Genomic DNA, 20,471 nt, shown 5'->3' on the forward strand with positions numbered 1-20,471 from the left:
CACACCCCAGCCCTCTATGAATATTTTTAAAGAGTGGAATTTAATGTCAGATGAACTCAGTGTGACACTCAACTAAGAGGTTTCCTCACAAAATGGATTTTATTACCACAACATGTACCATGGCCAGACTTCCAAAGACAGCCCTGCCTGACGTTCCAGAAAGGTCTCTTAGGTAAAAGTGAAATAATGGAAATACTCATTAAAGCCTGTGAATAAAGGCCTTGTGGCAATTTAAGTTAAACTTCTCACTGAAATGTTGTTCAATTTGGCTCTAACAATCATTATTGGAAAATATTTATGCTAATGAATTTCCAATTAATATTCACTGAAGAGAATTTGAATAGACAGAAATTGGGAGTCATTCCAGGCAGTGGAAATCAGACAGCCTTCACAGGAACAATATATGAATCTAGTCAGAATGATAACAGAAGAAGTAGTGTGTGTCCTTTGGGAACAAACACGGAGTCCAAGAGCAGAAGAAGGGTCTGGACGCTGGCCAGGGGAAGTCGATTGTGACTTGACACACAGGAGAAAACCACTGGTAAGCTCATCTCATGACTGATGTAATAAAAACAAAGTTTAAGGAAGATCAGTCTTTTAGTGACATTTAATTTGCAGGGTACAGGGAGTGAGTCAGGAAGGCTACTCCATCACTCCAGTGGATGGCTTCAGGGGGACCTTACCTAGAGTGGGGAGAGGTGCTTGTTATGTAAATAAACCAACGGATGAAGAAGTCCTGTTAAGGGGCCAATAAACAATGCCTGGCCATTTCCTGGTCAGAGAGAAGAGCCAGCTTGATGCTTTTAAGGATGGGGGTGTGGGGGGGAAGGAACCTGTTATGGACACTGTAAGGCAGACAAAGATTAGTATGTTCAGTAGAAACTTGATTAGAGTTTTGGAGAACTTGCCTTTGTATGACATTTTATTTTACATAAATATAGAAAAGTAATTTATATTAAATGTGTAATATATCCTGTGATGTGTTTTTCCTCAGGTAGAATTACTTTTTAAATCATATTGGTCTAGGCTATCCTTAAAATCCAATTTAATGACAGCCATACCCAAAGCCAGTAGGATTGGATTAAAATGATCTTATTAAGTGCAATTCATTAAAAATATCTCTGTAATGTAAGTATTATATTCCTGTTTCACAGATAAGAAAAAAACACAAGGTAGATTTTAAAGGGATCAGCAAAGGAGTGACAGATTTTAATGAACTGAATTGACTCAGGCAAAAGTTAAACCTTGCTAATTCTAATTCACCCAGGGCCACTGGCAAAAGCAGCAACAAAATAACATGTTAGCAAACAGGCCCAAGGTAAAGGGTATCGTGTTTTGCCATACTAGACTTCAAGTCAGGTACACCTAGCAAACCTATATCTCAATTAAAAAACAGTTCATCCTAAAAATGTGTCCTACATTCTGAGACTAGGGAAGGTAATTTCCCTTCTGAATAACAACTTGGAGTTGGAGGAAAGAATGGAACGATAGATTAAAATCTGAGACTCCTTTAGCACCTAAGAGTATATAAAGATTTGATATCATCACAAAATGGCACATCTAATTCTTACCGTTAATAACTGGAGTGTAAACAACAATCCCAACCAAGTTTGGGTCAGATACAGTTGTGTCCAGAATAAGGCCCCCGATGCTGAAAGAAATAAAATCACATAATTTATGAAAGAGGAAGAAAAAGGAACTTGAAGTTGTTCTGTAACTACAGACACTTTGTAGTATAAAATGCTTACATACATTAAAAACAGAATAAAAATATTCAAAATATAAATCAATATCAACAGTAAAAAGTTGGAATTGTGTACTGTGTGCACATACAAACATGTAACAATTCCTGTCAGTACGTACAACTCTCAGGCACCAATTTTTTAAAAGCGGGGAAAAAAATGGTAAAAAGTTGGAAATAAAACATGGCATAAGCTATAGCCCCAAATTTCAGGACTCTGATCTCCGTATAAACTACTTGTTGAAAGAATAAGTACATGCTTTAAATTAAGAAATTATTAACCATGTCCTTTTCTAGGGAGTGAGACTAACAATGGACTAATAGCATTTTATATCCTTCCATGCTTATTAATATTTGAAATCACCTACCACTAAGTAAAATAATTTTTTAAAATTATCTATTTGAGCCAGGTGCAGCTGTGAACTTCTGTAATTCTAGCTTCTGGGGAAGCTCAGGCAGGAGGATCACAGATTCAAGGTCAATCTATGTAACTTAGTGAAACCTTCTCTTTAAAAAAAAAAAAAAAAAAAAAGTGTCTTTTCACATTTGAAGTAAGCAGATTAAAGGGATGGTTTTTATTGTGCTGAAAACAGATATGCCTGAGATGTGTCTTATCACCAGTAAATTAAAATAGTAAGTTGTAACCATAGAAAGAACTAATCCTAAGAAGTCTAAAAAAGAAAACCAAAGTTATTTTTAATATAATAAAGCAACGAGCCAGACACTCAATGTCTCAATAGGACTTGGAGGCCAAGGCCACCCTTAATGGGTCAACTTCAGTTTGTTGGCCTATGTGCTATAAAGCATCGCCAGTCCCACGGCACCCTATTGCCTAACTCATCAGAAAACACAATCTACATTATACCAAAATGAACCACATACTGTCACAGAATGGGGCTGATTTTCTAAAATATGGGATCAATGCCTAGCATGCCAAAAAAAATCAGATCAAATGTATTACCACTACCTGATGGTTAACGATCATTTCCTTATTATTTTAATTCTTTTGAAAAATAAATTAATTTTGCCTTGATATGCTTAAACCGTGGAGGTTCCATTAGAAAGGGATACCATTAGAAATATTTAGTATGTTAAGCCCATAAAGTGTATGTATGTATGTATGTATGTGTGTGTGTGTATACAAGCACATACTACATATACATACACATACTATATATAACATATATATATATGTATATGTACTCTATGTATATATAACATACATTATATATAGTTGGTATTATGTGTATTTATGTAACTACTTATAAGTCAAAGAATAAATCTCCCCGTCAAAATGCAAAGCTCATAATGTAAATAAGATATGAACATTTTTAAGAATACATTTCTAAATAGTTTTGCTACCCAGGTAATGAAACTTACTAAAAAAATTTTAGAAAATACAAACAAAAAGAAAATAAAAACCAATCCTAGTTATATCATTCAGAGTTATACAGTTAGCAAGTTGGTATATAGCTTTGCATATATTTTTATTTATATATTTATTATTTAATTATTTATTTAAATTGACAAGTAGAAATTGCATGTATTTATGCTGTACAAAATGATGTTTTTAAATATGTATGCATTGTGGAATGGCTGAATCAAAGTCAATTAACATGGCAAATGTCACATAACAATCACATACTTTGAAGTGAAAGCACTTAAAATCTCTTAGCAATTTTCAAAAATACAATACATTCTTATCAACTCTGGCCACTATTATACAGTAGACCTAACTAAAAATATGAATATTTGCACCCAAATCTCCCCAACCTCACCCCAAAGATTTTAAAGTATATTTTTAAAAATAAAAATTAGATCAAATTGTGAAAGTTTTGTTTCTGTTAAATTTTATTTTTATCAAACAAAGGTACATTATTGGAAAACTGAAAGGACCACAAAGCTTTATAATAAAATCATAGCCCAGATCCTTTCCTCTACTGTGAGTTCTTTTTAACTTCTTTAGCCGTTTCTCCTGGCATATAATTCGGTTTCTAAATAACATGCTCCAGCTTGTGTTTCTCATTTTTAATTCTAGACATTTCTCTAATGACTTCCTGCTCTGGCAGATGAGGATTTAGCCTCTTATAATCTCTCCCTACTTTGGACCTTTCACAAATCCCTTCCTCCTTCATCCTGCTGATGTGGCTATGTTATAATTTGGGTGAAGTATTTAGGGTCGATTTTATTATAACAATGGAATCATTATTTATAGCCTAGTGTACAAAACATCCTCACATGTACTTTTGCTTTGCCTGATGTATTACTAATTCAGCCTCAAATGTGCAGCAAAGTCAATGAAATACCTCTAAAAACATCAAACATGTCAGGCATCCAAACAATTCCATGATTCTCTAATTCTTAGAGACATCTCCTCTCATGCCCACTTCCCTCCTGACAACTGGATGGGCCACCAGATCTCAGGCACAGCTGCTGCCAGGCTGGGCCTTCACGTGCCTCTTGTTCTATTACCACCACCAAGTTGCCAAATTTCATAGGAAAAAGCAATCTACATCACAGAAAAAGGAACCACACAGTGTCACGGAATGGAACTCCTTGTTCTTGTGTTCTTTCTTAATTTATTTCCTCATGTTAATAGATGACTCTGTGTATCAGCTTAAACAGAAAGGGCATATGAGAACTAAATTCTATGAGATCCTGCCTGTCCGGAATTTTCTTTTTTTCTTTTTCTTTTTTTAATTTTTATTTGTTAGTGTAGCTCTGTGGACATTCTCTTATTTGATACTGTGACTATGTTCTCTTTCCAAAATAATTAACCCTCAGAATTTTGAAGAAATCAATTCTAGCGTTGCTGTTAGATGTCATACTGATACTGAGAAACTAATGTGACTCCATTTTTAAAAATAAATAAATAACAGCAGCTTCTACCTCAAGGCCTGTCCTAAGGAAGGGGGCGTGACCCTTGTCCTTGGAAAAACCCACAGAGGACTCCTAAGCACATACCCACCCTGCTGAGTTGTTTGTCTGTAAATAATAGGAGAAGTCTGGGGCGCCAGGTATCCCTGACTCAGTTAGACTAGGTGAGGGCCCATAGCAACCCCCCTAGCAACCTCCAACCAGCATAAGACAGAGAAAATACCTGGAATACCAGATGACCCTCAAGTATTTATGGTGGTTGATAAACATGTTGGGAAACCATGTAGTTTAGCACGTACTTGTGGTCTAAACCAATCAGTTCAAACGAATCCCCCTCTTGTACTAACCAATCACCCCTACCCAACTTGTTCCCGCCATTGATGTGCTAATCAATGTTAAGAGTTGTTGTTTGATTTTCCCAGAGCATGGAATGATTTGCTGCGTGATGTTGTGACGCATAGCGCATAGCGTATCCCCCCAAAACCTATAAAATCTCCCTGAACAAAGGATCAGGACTCACACCCTGGGACCGCTGCCTTGGAAACGGTTGTGAGTCCAGGCTGGAGCTTGCAATAAAGACTCTTGTGTGCTTGCATTGGATTAGGCTCCTGGAGATCTACTGGGGTCCCACGAATCTGGCATAACAATACCCAGACCTTTATGTGTAACTTCCTTTTTCTGGAACTTGTGATTTATGACGACATGTGCACTAGATGGCCCTTTCAATTTGGAAACCAGGTTCCAGGTAATTTTCTCTCCTTATCATTTGCCTCCTATTGTCCACCTCTTTGCTCTCTACTTCCAGGAGAGTTCATCTGCTTCTGGAGGCAGGAGTGCTTCCTGCCTTTTTTTTTTCCCCCCAATAGTCAGTTCTGACATTCTGGATGTCACAGCATGTCTTAGGCTGAGGACACGATGATGGTTTTTTGAAGATCTCTTGCCCTTCTTTGAGTACCTATTTTAGTCGGTTTTGCATACTGGAGGCCTTCACCAAATGCCTGGCCATGCTTCCTGCCTGCTGCTCCCTCAGGGCCCTGCGCAGTGTTCGTGTAGCTCTGTGGATACGGGCAGTCTGTCACCATGTGGCCTTGCAGCCCTTCCACCAAAGGGACGATAAGGTCAGTATCTGCAGGTATTTTCTTTTGTGCTGATAAGTTTCCTCAGAAATAATTAACTTTTTTTCTTTGGGCCTGGAGGCATAGCCTCATCACCAGGATTTTATGAACAGAGAAAAGGAAGTGGGTGACTCTCTCCAGTCCCCGTGGACCTTCCCCTGCTCTTCCTCTCTTCTAGACAGTGCTTGATCTGCTCCTCACCTGTGCAGGTGTCCTGGCACCTGGAGCCTCTCTGACGTAGCCTCTCCAGGGTTCCTTTTGAGGCGGCATTCAGCCTGGGGTCTAACTGTTCCTTACGCTTTCCCCCGACCTTCACTTTAGCTTTCAGGAGAACCGATACCTCTATGTCCTCCACCTCCCTGGGTTTCTGAGAGTCCCACCAGTTTGCTCCTAAAAGATGGCCAACTTCCAGCTGTTTCCTTTCTGCCTGTTTGTTACCCACGATTCCTCTGATTTCTATCTTTCAATGTTTGGAGTATCTCACCTGCTACCCTCTCTGTGTTCCCCTTTGTCTCCATGGTCTCACAGCATTTTTGTTTTTCTGTCATCTTAGTTTCAGGGAAGAAAAAGACAAATGTGTCTTAATTCACCATGTTTATAGGAAATCCATACTCTTTTCTAAGTTACTCTCTAGTATTTCTATAATGTTCTTTTTAATGGCTAATATTCTATTTTATGACTATACTACAATTTATTTAATCGATATCTGGATGTTAGAGCTTAAAGTTGTTAAGTTTTTTTTCTTATTAAAAACTCCACTGTGATGAGAATGTTTGCAATTATATCTTTTGCGTATATCTTCAATTATATCTTTAAGTCTGTCAGAATCCGAGAGGAGTCAAATGGCATGTACATTTCCAAGGCTTTCTGACACTTAGCAACTTACTATTCAAAGTAAGTAATGTCTTGGGCTGTGGCTGGGGCTGAGCCGTAGTGCACTTGCCTGGCACGTGTGAGGCACTGGATTTGAGTCTCAGCACCACATATAAATAAATAAATAAATAGATAGATAGATAAAGGTCATCAGCAACTTAAAAATATATATATATATCTAAAAATATAAGTAATGTCTTTTTTGGGTTAAATACACACACACACACACACACACACACACACACACACAATTTTATTTATCCATCCAGTAAGGCTCTTGTTGAAGAGAAGTTTGAAATTCATGGCCGATAGTTTCAGCACATCTACTGATTTCAATAACTTCTGTAACTTCCCTTATTACCTGAGAGAATTATGAATTGGCTATATAAAATGATTAATCCAAGAAATAAAAACAGGCCATTTTGAAATATGCACACACATACACACACACTTTAACACTAACCTACTTATCACCATCGCCGTGATGACGGGCTCCCAGCCTGAGTGGAGAACTGTCCTCGTAGCTGGATGTTTGGCAGCTATTATAATCCAGATAGGAGTTAGGGCCAAGAAAAAGGCACCAACTAGTGGAGAAACGTAGTAATAGGTCTCTAAAATTAAGAAAAAAAGAGACATTTCAATTTGTCTTCTCTCTCAGTAGCAAATACAAATTATCGAGAGTATGAGTTTACTAGAAGATGCGACACAAGCAAACATATTGACATGCCTTACATGTTCTATAAATTTGCAACAAATAAAACTGTAGGCAAAATTTTAAAATTTAATAATGTAACAGAAAACTAACACTTCAATTCACAAATGTTTATCACCAAACAGCTATGTGACATACATGAGAACAGCAATAATACATTAAGGATTAGAACAACAACAATGAAAAGTAACATTTAGCAGATTACCAAGACTTTGTTACCCTTGTCTGTGAAGCATCTCACTTGATCACAATTATTCATTCCCTCTCCATCCTTGGACTTCTCTACATATAGAGAAAATCTCTCTGCTTCATTGACTTTGGATCTGGCCACTTGTCCTGTTTGGTGCTCATGATTTATGCCATCTCTAAACAAAATTTTAAATGTGCTTTCTTAAATGTCTAAAATATGCGGGTGCACTGTTCTCAGGCACTTGACAATGGACCTTACCAGACCAGGATTCCTGAGGGAAGGGGAAGACAAGAGATGAGCACTCCAAGAACCCCAGCACATACAGACCACAGCACGGGGAGGGAGAACTCTGGCAGAGCGCCGCTAAGGCAGCGGAATGGACAAGGCAGAATCCACAGAAGAGGCAGCTGTCAGAGCAAGTCTGAGAACCGAGCGGTGAGCCATGCACACGCGGGGTGAGCGCCAAGGCTGGCCAAGAACCACCAGGCAGATGTAAACTGAAGATTTCCCAGAGTTCACAAAGGTCTGGAAGTCATTCAAGATCTAACCCCCAAGAGAGGAGAGGTCTCTATGAACACTGAGAGCTTTCAGCAGAGACCTGAAAAAGGTCACATCCTTCTAGTAGGACTAGCCCTAGAATAGTCTGCTATGGACCTGCCTCAAAGTAACTTTAAAGCAGGCTTAGCAAGCTTCAGCTAGTTCACAAATGGCTGGCTGCACATGAGAATCAAGTCCAACATTCCATGCAGAAAAACCATCAGACACCCAAGAACACGGCACCCACCATGTCCAGCATCCAACCGAGAATCAGGTAGAATATCTGATTCCATTGGAACTCTGAGACTTTCTACATAGAAAGTTCACTTTATCTCACAGAAGTTTTCAAGTACTTAATCTTTATAAATCCAATAAATTAAGTGTATAGATATGGTGACTTAAGTTTTTATAAATATTCATATAATATAAACAAATTTGGTAATAGATCCATTTAACAACTACAATAAGTTAATTATTTAATTATAAATTTTGAAATGGAATTAGGAGGCTAACATATTGCTCTAGTAGGCTGTTATAAGTATATAAAATAAATACGTGCTGCCTCTCAAGCATAAAATTAGTAATTCCATGAGTTTGACTTGCAAATATTTTTATATTTAAATTTAAATCTCCCTGTGGTTGGAAGTTGCGTATCCTTTATTTAAACACTTACATATCATCCCAAGACATTTTTGGTGATAGCATTTTAGCTGATCAAAGTTTTATTTTTAAGATTTCAGACAGGATACCCTGGATTCTTCTTTTTTTTTTTTTAATATTTTATTTATTTATTTATTTTTTAGTTTCCGGCAGACACAACTTCTTTGTTTATATGTGGTGCTGAGGATAGAACCCGGGCCGCACACATGCCGGGCGAGCAAGCTACCACTTGAGCCACATCCCCAGCCCCACCCTGGATTCTTCTTGATAACTTTAATACATATTGAGTTTAGTAATGATTTTATAACTTCAAGAAAGGTTGATCTCACAGTCATTGATGTAGCCTTCAGCCTAGGGTTTAAGTTAAATGTTACTTAATTATTCTATTATCTAACAGAATTCTGCAATCCTTACCTCAATTCTTATCTTTAATTTTCATTTATTTAGCTTCTGAAGACATTTAAAGATCTTCCTACCTATGACTAAAGATGCCTGAACCATATAGAAATTCAAATTTTTTCCACTTTTTCTATCAGGTAGGAACAAGCAATTATTACAGATATTAAAATAACATTTAAACACATTTCATTCCCATGGCTGTCTGGATTTGCAACCACCAATTCCAATTAATTATACTAACAAAACTCATTTTTACATTTTCTTCCATTTAAAGGAATATGACTAATGCTACATTCTGTCCCATTTTCTCCAGTGTTTTTCAAAAGATGAAAAAAACCTTCATTTGTTGAATGGATTCCCTGTTTTCCTCATGAATCATTAGATAAGGGTAAACAATATTCCAATGAGGAAGCACTCCTATCTCCTAAAACAACTGCAGTGACCAGCGATCTCTCTATGGGACCAAAAAGAAACTAAAACCACTAGACAGAGATGAAAAGCACTACTCTGCAGTTCAGGTCACGTAAGATCAAAACAGGAGCAGCACGCCAGACTCTAAAGAAATCGTCCCCAGCGGTCACCCTCTAGACAGACATCTGAAGTTGAAAAGCACCCACCCTGGCCCAGAATCACTGTCCTGTGTTTTCAAAGAGGGGGAAAATGTCTCAGGAAAGAAAAAGATGACTGGGGGTCTGGGGCTGTGGCTTAGGGGGGAGCACTTGCACCTGTGAGGCACTGGGTCCGATCCTCAGCACCACATAAAAATAAACGAATAAAACCAAGGTATTATGTCCATCTACAACTTAAAAAAATATTAAAATAAAGAGTGGATAGTGGGCTGGGGATGTGGCTCAAGCGGTAGCGCGCTTGCCTGGCATGCGTGCGGCCCGGGTTCCATCCTCAGCACCACATACAAACAAAGATGTTGTGTCCGCCGAAAACTAAAAAAAAATTAATAAATATTAAAATTCTCTCTCTCTCTCTTTAGGAAAAAAAAAGAGAGTGGATAGTTCCACAAAAAGTTAAACCCTTCCCTCATGACTCAAGCAGTTCTACTCCTCAGCATAAACCCAGGGGAACTGATCACACAATTACATAAAAACTTGTATTGGGATGTTCCTAGCAGCAGCATCCATAAAACCCAAGAAAGGGAAGCAACCCAAATATCTATCAGATGGAGAATGGAGATACTTCACATTGCTGAGCCATATTGTTGATCCACACAATGAAATACTATTCAGCACTCAGACTCAATACAGATTAATGCTAGAATATGGATGAACCCTGAAAACGTCATGCTAAGACGTAAAAGGTCACATACAGTCCAATGCCATTTGTATGAAATGCTCAGAATAGGCAAATCCAAAGAAAACAGATTATCGGGGAAGGAGGAAATGAGGAGTACTCCAAAAGGGTGATAGGTTTCTTTCAGGGTGAGGAAAATGTTCTGAAATTAAGTCACAGTTATAGTGGCCATTGAATTGTTCACTTTAGAAAGGAGAATTGCATGGATGTGATACCCAATTTTTAGAAATTCTAACAATAGAAAATAAATTTTAAATTTAAATGGAAATAAATTCTATTGAAATAATCTTTAAAACTGTCTATGACTGCACATATGGTACGATGCTACATCGTGTACACAGAAATGAAAACTTGTGCTGTAATTGTGTACAAGGAATCAAAATGCATTCTGCTGTTTTATATATATATAATTAAAGTAAATAAATAGTTTTAAAAAGTCACTGTCAAAAACCACATATATACACACATACATATATACATAAATAGAAAAGATAATACAAATGTGGTAAAATGTTAACTAGTGAAATCTAGTAAGGATATTCCGGTGTTTTTTTAACCAGCATAATTAATCAATTGATTGATCTAATCCATTGACTAATCCAACTGATCCATCAAAATGGATTCATTCATAAAAAAGATTAATCCACTGCTGGCTGAATGAACTATGTGAGGTGTCACCTGACTGGAGGAAGTAGGTCACTAGGGCGCGCCCTGGAAGGGCCCTTCCTCTCTCTGTGCTTCCTGGTGGCCATGAGCTGAGCACCTTTCCTTCACTACTTCATTCCACCATGATGTTTCCAATACGACCTGGCAGACCATGGACATAGACTGAATCCTCTGAAATCATGAGCCAAAATAAATCTTTCTTCCTCTAAGTTGTTCTTGTCAGGTGTTTTGTGACAGCTATGAAAAGCTTACTAACACAGAGGCATTTTTCAACCACTATTGTATGATTTCTTTAATAGCATTCATTTGTTCTCATCCCAAATTCTTCTGAAGTATGCAGCTATTATGAGTGACAGATTTCATGTATTAGCTACTTCTATGTGATCAACAAAGAATGGTAGAGCACTTGCCCAGCATGAGTAAGATCCTGGGTTCAGTACCCAACACTGCACAACACACACACACACACACACACACACACACACACCCCAAAGCAACGGGCATTTGCAAACAAGTTTTTCTCAATGCCCATTAATAATCCTCACAATTTCTTAGGGAACTGACATTCTAGAAATCACTTTAAGATGGAACAATACTAAAAATCACTCAAGCACAGTGACACTCAAGGATAATTTAAGATTCTACTCACATCAACAAATCAAGGCAGTAGTGCTCTAGAATGCCCTGTAAATAACTAAGTGACATCCCTGTAAGTCTCACAGGATTAAAATAACTGTAAACTGATTACTATTGCACTTACAGCTTTAACTAAGCCACCTTTTTAAAGCTAACCTTGAAGAATAGGAAATGAATCAAATTTTGCTTCTCAGATCTTGCCTAAAAAGTTACAAGCTGATAGTTTATTCAAGTCTATAAATACTACATGCCAGGCATAGAAGCACACACCTATCATTCCAGCTACTTGGGAGCCTGAGGCAGGTGGATTGTAAGTTTGAGGCCAGCCTGGGCAATTAGCCAGATTCAGTCTCAAAATAAAATAAAAAGGGTTTAGAATGCAGTAGCTCAGTAGTAGCACAGTCCCAGGTTCCATTCCCAGTACTGCAAAAATAAGTAAATACCATGTACCTACGATATACAGCCATATAGCTATAAGTATTAAAAAGGAATTTTTAAAATACTCTTAAAAGTTATGTAAACAAGGGGGCTGGAGTTGTAGCTCAGTGGAAGAGAACTTGCTAGCATGTGTGAGGCACTGGGTTCGATTCTCAGCAGCACATACAAATAAATAAAATAAAGGTCCATCAACATCTAAGAAATTTTTTTTTTTTTTAAAGTTACGTAAACAAGAAAGAAAGGGCAAGAATCAGTGTGCACAAGTATTTCAGTTACTGGCCCAATGTTAAGTTCAATAGCTTCTGAAGATTACTGGATGTCTGAAGGGTTTTGCATGGCTGTGAAATGGTGCATGCCTACAATGCTAGCTAGTCAGGAAGCTGAGGCAGGAGGATTGCAAGTTTGAGGCGAGTTTAGTTAAATGAGAAGAGACCCCTTCTTAAAACAAAAAATTAAAACAGCTTGGGATGTAGCTTAGGCATAGAGAACTTGCCTACATATGTGAGGACCTGAGTTCAATTCCCAGCACCCCCCCAAAAAAAATTACCAAGTGAATGTAGAAATGCTTCTGTGGAGGTTCGAAATACCTCCACAAGCAAAAATATATCATAATCTCATAATCCAGAGCTTAGGTTACTATTTCCTCTCCTGTTTCCATTTGAAATAGATCTTTTCTGGTGATATATTACCTTTTTTTTTCCTGCAGCAATAATCTTTATATACTTTCTGCTTTGGCAAGAATCTCCCTGATACTATGTCATCATCAAAAGTATTTTTTTGCTATAGTCCATTATATTGTTGGACAGTTATTGTGCTAAATCATTCCAAGAGTTATCTATCTTCTGTTCCTATGAACACATATAACACTTCCCAAATTACTTCTAGAGCACTTTCAAAATGAATAAAGTGTTTGGTGAAGTGCTATTTATTTACCACCTACTACATATATGGTATTGTAGGATACTACAGAGAAATTAAATAAAATAAAAACTATATTGTCCTCAAAAAGTTTATACCAGCACAAAGGGAAATACTGTATTTATACAAAAAGCTACAATCACTGGCTAAATTTAAAGAATGTCAGAAAAGGAGTGCCAATAAAGTGATATTGGAGCCAGGTGTAGTGGCACATGCCTATAATCCCAGAGGCTTTGGAGACTGAGGTGGGAAGATCAAAAGTTCAAAGCCAGCCTCAGGAACTTAGTGAGACCTCCCTAAGCAATTTACTGAGACCCTGTTCTCAAAATAAAATATAAAAAGGGCTGGGGATGTAGCTCAGTGGTTAAGTGCCTCTAAACTCAATCCCTGGTTTTAAAAAAAATGTTATTGGAATTCAGAGCAGAAAAGATCACTTAAGATTAGGAAAATCTATGAAGTTGGCCTTAAAAAGTGAGAAGGATCCTAGCCAGGGGCAGCAGCACGTGCCTATAATCCCTGAAACAGGTCAAGGTCAGCCTCAGCAACTTAGTGAGACCCAGTCTCAAAAAACAAAACAAAATAGGCTAGGGATGTATCTCAGTGGTAAAGTGCCCCTGAGTTCAATCTCCAGTCCCCAAAAAATAAAAAGTGAGAAGAACCCTGACTGGCCTTGATGGGAAGGAGCGGATGGCTGGGGAGGGGGAGACATAAGGAAAACGCATGAATGGTGCATGAAATCTGTGCTTGGCTGGACTCGGCTGGAGGGAGACCCCAGGAGGGTAGAAGCAGGGAGGCTGGAGGAGATGAGGCTCTCCAGGAGCTTCACATCACCAGGCTCAAAACGCTTCCACCAAGCAATAAAAGGCTGTGCAGAGTGATTCAAAAAATAAAGTCAAGAAGAATAAACAGCTTTAGGGCTTAATTTGTTCTTTTTGAAGTGGGCAGATGAAGGGGGAGGTTTCCATAATTACTTCAGCTATTAGAAGTCAGCAAGTTTTCACAGGACCAAGAGAAAGGTAGCCGCTGAGTGAATGAACAGTGACCTTGAACAGTGACAGCCAACAGCACGCGAGGGGACCGAGCAAAGTCACTGCAGAACTGAGTGGGAACTACAGATGCTTAAGGTATGTGATGTGAAAGTTTGATAGACAGACTAGATGGTCACTTCAATTGAGTAAGTTAATGTCCCCCATCTCATGTATTTATTCCCTCTCCCTCTTTCTGTGACAACAGCAGTCAAAATCTATTCTTAGCTCACTTCCAGTACACAAAGCAACATTATTAAATACAGTCCTCGGGCTATAATTAGGTCCTCAGACCTGCAACTCTGTTCCTTTGACCCACATCCCCCCATCTTCTGCCCCCATCCCTAGCCCTACTCCCCATAACTGCCCTTCTACGTTTGTTTCTACTAACTTGTTTCTGCTAATTTCATTCAGCATGATGATGCCCTACAGATTCATCCAGATTGTCATGAATGGCAGGATCTTTTAAGCTTGAGTGACACTGCATTGTGTGTGCGTGTGTGTGTGTGTGTGTGTGTGTGTGTGTATCAGTTTCTTTATCCATTCATCTGACGGATGGTTTACTCCCATATCTTGGCTATCACGGTCAATGCTGCAGTGAACATGGAGTGCAGATATCTCCACAAGGTGCTGATTTCATTCTCTGTGAGTATATGCCCAAAAGGGATGCTGGGATATATGGCACTCCTATTTTTACTTTTTGATGAACTCCCAGTTTTCCGTAATGGTTATACCAATTTACATTCCCACCAATACCTTACAAGGATTCCCTTTCCTCCTCAACACACTTTCTTGAGTCTTATTGATAGCAGCCATCCTAACAGATGTGAGACAGTATCTCACTCTGGTTTAGATATGCGTTTCCCTAATGATTAAGGATGTTCTGCACCTTTCACATCCCTTGGGAGAAATGTCTATTCAGCAGGTCCTTTGCCCATTTAAAAAAAAAAATCAGTTTTTGTTTGTTTGTTTTAATTATCAAGATATACAGCTCCTTATATTTGGGATATTAGCACCTCACCAGGTATGTTCACAAATGTCTTCTCCCATTCCTGATCTGCCCTTTCACTTTGCTCATTGCTCTTTGTTGTGCAGAAATGATTAGGTTGATGGTCCTACTTGTCTGCTTTTGGTTTTGTCACAAGGTTCAAAAAGTCATTGCTAAAGCCAATGTCAAGGAGCTTTCCCTCTATGTTTTCCTTCTAGGAGATTTATGTTTCAGTTCTTGCATTTGAGTCTTTAACACATTCTTTGTTGATTTTTATGCATGGCAGAGAGTTCAGGTTTTTCTGCATGTGGATATCCAGTTCTCCTGGTATCCTTTGTTGAACAGACTCTTATTCCCACATGCGTCTTCTAGGTGTCCTTGCTGACAGCGTGCACTGGTTTACTTCTTGGCTCTCTATTCTGGTCTATTGGTCTATGTGTCTATTTTATAGCATTTTGATTGCTATGACTTATGATATAACTGAAACCAGGAAGTGTGATACCCTCCAATTTTTTCTCTCTCAAGATTTCACTGGCTACTCAGTCTTTTGTGGTATCATATAAATTATAGGATGCCTTTTCTATTTCTGTGAAGAATGGCATTAGAATTTTGAGAGGGATTACACTGAATTTGCATATTGCTTGAGATAGTATAAATTATTTTACATTTATATATATTCTGATAACATTATATTTAGCATATGTTATTCATCATACATTGTAGTTGGGTTCATTTTGACAAAATCATACATGTGAGGAGTTTGATTTCTATCCCCAATTCCCCTTCTTCCTATCCCTTAGTATGAACATTTTAACATAGTATGGGAAGTAATAGCAAAAGCAATCAGATAAGAAAAAGAAATGGCATCCCTACTACCTCCAGTACTATGCTGAACAGAAGCAACAGGGCAAACTTGCCATGTATCAGATCTTAAAGAAAAAAACTTTCTTTTCCTCCACTGATTATGATGTTAGCTATGGACTTTAAAAAATGGCCTTCATTGAAGAAATTGTCTTCTACACCTAAATTGTTGAACATCTTATCAAGAAAAGATATTGAGGGCTGGGGATATAGCTCAGTTGGTAGAGTGCTTGCCTCACACGTACAAGGCTCTGGGTTCAGTCCCCAGTACCGCAAAAATAAAAAAGAAAAGATGTCAAACTTTGTCAATAACTTTTCCAGCATCTATCAAGGTGGTCAGTAGTTTTTACCTTTCCTTCTGTTACCCAGTATGTCATGCTGACCGATGTGCATCTGTTAAACCAACCCTGTATCCCAGGAATAAATCCCACTCGGTCATGACACACAATCTTTGATACATGTTTGAATCCTGTTTGCTAGAATTTTATTGAGGGTTTCTGCAGGTGTGCTCATCATCAGAGCCACTGGCCAACAGCGTTCTTGTATCTGGTTTTGGTATTAGGGTAACACTGGCCTCATAACACGAGTTTGGAAAAAATCCCTCTAGTTCCTCCTCCCACATGGTCTTTTTGGGGGAATATTAAGAAATCTGGTATTGATTCTGTCAATACTTTGTAGAATTCAGCTATGAAGCCATCTGGTCCTGGGTTTTTCTTTTGGAGGAGGCATTTAATTACTACTGCAGTCTATTTGTTATCACTCTGTTCCGGTCTTCTATTTCTTCCTGATTCAACGTTGGTATGTTTCTAGGAACTTATCCATTTCCTCTAAGCTATCTAATCTGTGAGCATACTTGTTCACAATAGTCCCTTGTGATTCCTTTTATTTCTGAGGTATCCATTATAATATCTCCACTTTTATTTCAGATTTTATATGAGTTCCCTCTGCTTAATCTAGCTAAGTATCTATCAATTTTATTTAAAAAAAACTTATCAGTTTGTCAATTTATTCTTTAGCTCTTCAATTGCCTATTTTATTCATTTCTGCTCTCACCTTTACTATTTTCTTGGGTTTAGCTGTTCTTTTCTAGTTTTTTGATGTGTAATATAAACTTACCTCTTAGAATTACTTTTGCTGCATTTCACAGATTTTGGTACATTGCAGTTCCATTTTCATTTGTCTCAAGGTCTTTTTAAATTTCCCTTTTGATTTATTCTTTGACCCACTGGTTATTTAATTTACACACATTTATGAAGTTTCCAATTTTCCTCCTGTTGTTGATTTCTCATTTCATGCCATTAAGTCATTTGATGTAATTTGTCTTCCTAAATTTGTTTTGTTTCGTGACCTAATATATTATCTATCCTAGAGAACATTCCATATACACTTAAGAATGTGTGTCATGGGCTGGGATTGTGGCTCAGTGGTAGACCGCTCACCTAGCATGCCCCGGACCTGGGTTCGATTTTCAGCACCACATAAAAAAAAATAAAGGCATTGTGTTGTGTCCATCTACAAAAAAGATTCTCTCTTTCTCTCTCTCTCTCTCTCCCCTTTAAAAAAAAAAGAATGTGTGTCATGCTACTTTTGAATAGAACATTTTGTACATGTCTGTTAGATGTCACTGAACTAAACTGTAGTCCAAATTCAACGTTCCCCTGTTAATGTTTTGTATGCATAATCTACCCATTGTTGAAAGTGGGATATTAAAGTCCTCTATGATTATTGTATGGCTATTTCTCCCTTCAGACCTACTAATAATTGCTTTGTGTTTTAGGTGCTCCAATATTAGATGCGTATAAATTCAAAATTGTTCTTGGTAAATTGACCCCATGACACTTTTCTTAATGTCCCATTCTGAATTACATACAGCTTCTAAAACCAAAGCCTGTAGCTACAAAGAAATCTTCTTTTTATCTCTTAAATCTTGTGTTCTCAATATGGATCATGAATTAAAACTGTTCCTAAGAGCTAGACTTTTCAGCAAGATGAACAGGATCTTAGAATTTAAACATGTCCCTTCCTAAACTTTGTATTCAGAAAAAAAAAAAAAAAAAAACAGGACCTCCAACTGCTGATCTTATGAGGCCCCCTAGTGCTCACAATGTAGATGGAATCAATAATATTTCAGGAACACCTTTAACCATTAAATTAACTACAGAATCAATCTGAAGCCCATTTTTTAAAAATCTCTTTGGGGGAAATCAATAATGCAGCTGAATGTATAAGATCTAATTCAACTTGAATTATTTTGAGTCAACTGTCAGAAGAAAAGGCCTAGAAAATCCTAAGCAATAGTTAATAAGACTATTTTTCAAAATTATGGTAACATTTCATTTTACTTTTTTATTCCTTGATCCAGTTAAAACTATTAATGCAACACTGTATAACACCCAAAATAGCAAAAGCTTTAGATAATAATACATTAAACTTAAGCCTTCTGTAAGGAGTTTATCACTTGGATAACTTTTAAAAATAAAAATTAAGCCAGGTAAGGTGGCACATGCCTATAATCCCAGCAGTTTGGGAGGCCGCGGCAGGAGGATTGAGAGTTCAAAGCCAGCCTCAGCAAAAGTGAGGCACTAAGCAACTCAGTGACACCTTGTATCTAAATAAAATACAAACTAGGGCTGGGGATGTGGCTCAGTGGTCAAGTGCCCCCAAGTTCAATGCCCAGTACCCAAAAATTAAAAATTAAGAAGTCAATGCACGTTATTTTGCTCGGCAGCTGGTCTATCTTCTGGAACCTCACAGCACCTCCTCTGTGTCGCCATGTTTACTGTATCAACATGCGTCAATGGCACTCTCCTTTTCACCTTCTCATCACTGCGCCTTCCACTGATGAGAAACCCTGGTGTTTAGCGAGCAGCTAGGAAATGTGTCCCAGTGACACCCACAAGCCTGCAGCAGTGGACCTTCCTTCCTGGGAACCACTAAGACCCAGAACTTCCACCCTTGACGCTGGGAAGACACGCTCTGCACTTCTCTACTGCTCTTCCTCTCATCGTCCCCACCTCAGAGGGACAGACAGGCAAGGGACAGACAGGGCACCAGGGGCGTCACTCATGTGTAGCTGTCCTCCTGGGAATGGCCGCAGGCTTTCCGGAGAACACGCTCTCCAGCCAGGAGCTGACACCTCAAGCCCGACCACAGCGTCTGTTTCTAACTGTACAATCATCTAGAGAAGGAGAGAGGCATGAGCAGTCGACCACCAACAATATGAACTACAAAAGATGATCTCTTTGATAACATAAATCTCACTTTCTGCTTCTGAGTGGAAGAAAAGGGAACTGAGCCTCACCCAGAATACACCTGCACATATATCGTCCCCTGTGTGCTCTACGACAATAAAAAGCCAGAATAGCCCCACAAGATCCCATGTTTAGGTCACTCGTCATTTATGTCTTAAACTTTACCTCACGTGGATAAATCTTTTATCTTCTAAATTATAAAAAATGTCCCTGAACGTATAAATCAAGTCCTAATGAATATTGTTTTTATGCCACTTATTAAATAACTTAAGGCAATTTTATACACTCAGGAAAGCTTCACTGAGTGTATAAAATTGCCTTAAGTTATTTATTTAGTATCTTTGATAACATAACTTGTAGAAAATTATCGCATTTGGTAGGGCAAAGCCCTTTTTTAAATTCAAGAACATATATCTAAGACTATTCTTAAAACTAAGTATACTTTAGATTTATTTTAAAGCACATCATAAATCCATATAGGACCATGTAAATATGTGAGAGTGTGTATTTGCTTTTTGTTTGACTAGTAAACTATTTTTTTATTACTGTGGGTTTTTGTTCTCTTTTTCTGTTTTTAATTTGGCATTTAAAAAATGAAAGCATGATTAATATTTAGTATCTAACCAGTGCTCACAAATCATATCCAATACCATTGACAACAGTCCCAGAATACAAATCTGCATTAAAATAATTCCCTAGACTAAATTCTCCATCACTATTCAACAGGAACTACACATACAGGAGGACTCCAGCTTCATGCAGCATTTGGGCTAATTTTCATGAGTTTTTTTTTTTTTTTCCTTTGAGTTAACCACTGTGAGTCTTTAACTTAAGTTGTAGATTTTCTGATGGGAAAAAAACATCCTGTTGGTAAATTCTGAGTCCTACCATGACCTTATATTCTTTGATGGTAGCTCGGTACACAGAACTCTGAAGGTTGACTCCTAGCTGGTTACGCATTTAGAGGAAAGGGCAGAAACCATGGACTAGGACAGACCTGCATTCAGCCTTTCTCCCTGGAGTTGTGAAAACATGGGTAGCATATATAACTTCTATGACCCTCAATTTTCTCATTCAATTTAGAGATAACCCTTATCTTTTTTATCTATAAGAAAAGAAAAAAATGTGAGAGCCACAGCACATAGTAGGTGTACAAGAAATTACAACTGTTATTCTGATTACTTCTAATACAGATGAAGGTCACCATGGAGTCACAATATTGCTACAACAATATTTATTTTAAAAGACTCTCAATAACATATTTAGTGTCAAATCAACT

The 20,471-nt window shown here is 37.9% G+C and overlaps 1 protein-coding gene across 3 annotated transcripts in view; it reads right to left on the minus strand.

The window, feature by feature from the left end:
- The window catches only part of Slc41a2 (solute carrier family 41 member 2), a 118,613-nt gene that overhangs the window by 44,541 nt on the left and 53,601 nt on the right, over positions 1–20,471 (minus strand). For all 3 annotated transcript variants that reach the window (XM_076853247.2, XM_076853248.2, XM_076853246.2), the window contains exons 7-8: positions 7,070–7,217; positions 1,572–1,651 (exon numbers count right to left, since the gene is read on the minus strand). In XM_076853247.2, coding sequence (XP_076709362.2) covers positions 1,572–1,651; positions 7,070–7,217 — 228 coding nt within the window. The remainder of the gene's footprint in view (positions 1–1,571; positions 1,652–7,069; positions 7,218–20,471) is intronic.

This window comes from Callospermophilus lateralis, chromosome 4, assembly GCF_048772815.1.
Source record: "Callospermophilus lateralis isolate mCalLat2 chromosome 4, mCalLat2.hap1, whole genome shotgun sequence".
NCBI classification, from domain to species: domain Eukaryota; kingdom Metazoa; phylum Chordata; class Mammalia; order Rodentia; family Sciuridae; genus Callospermophilus; species Callospermophilus lateralis.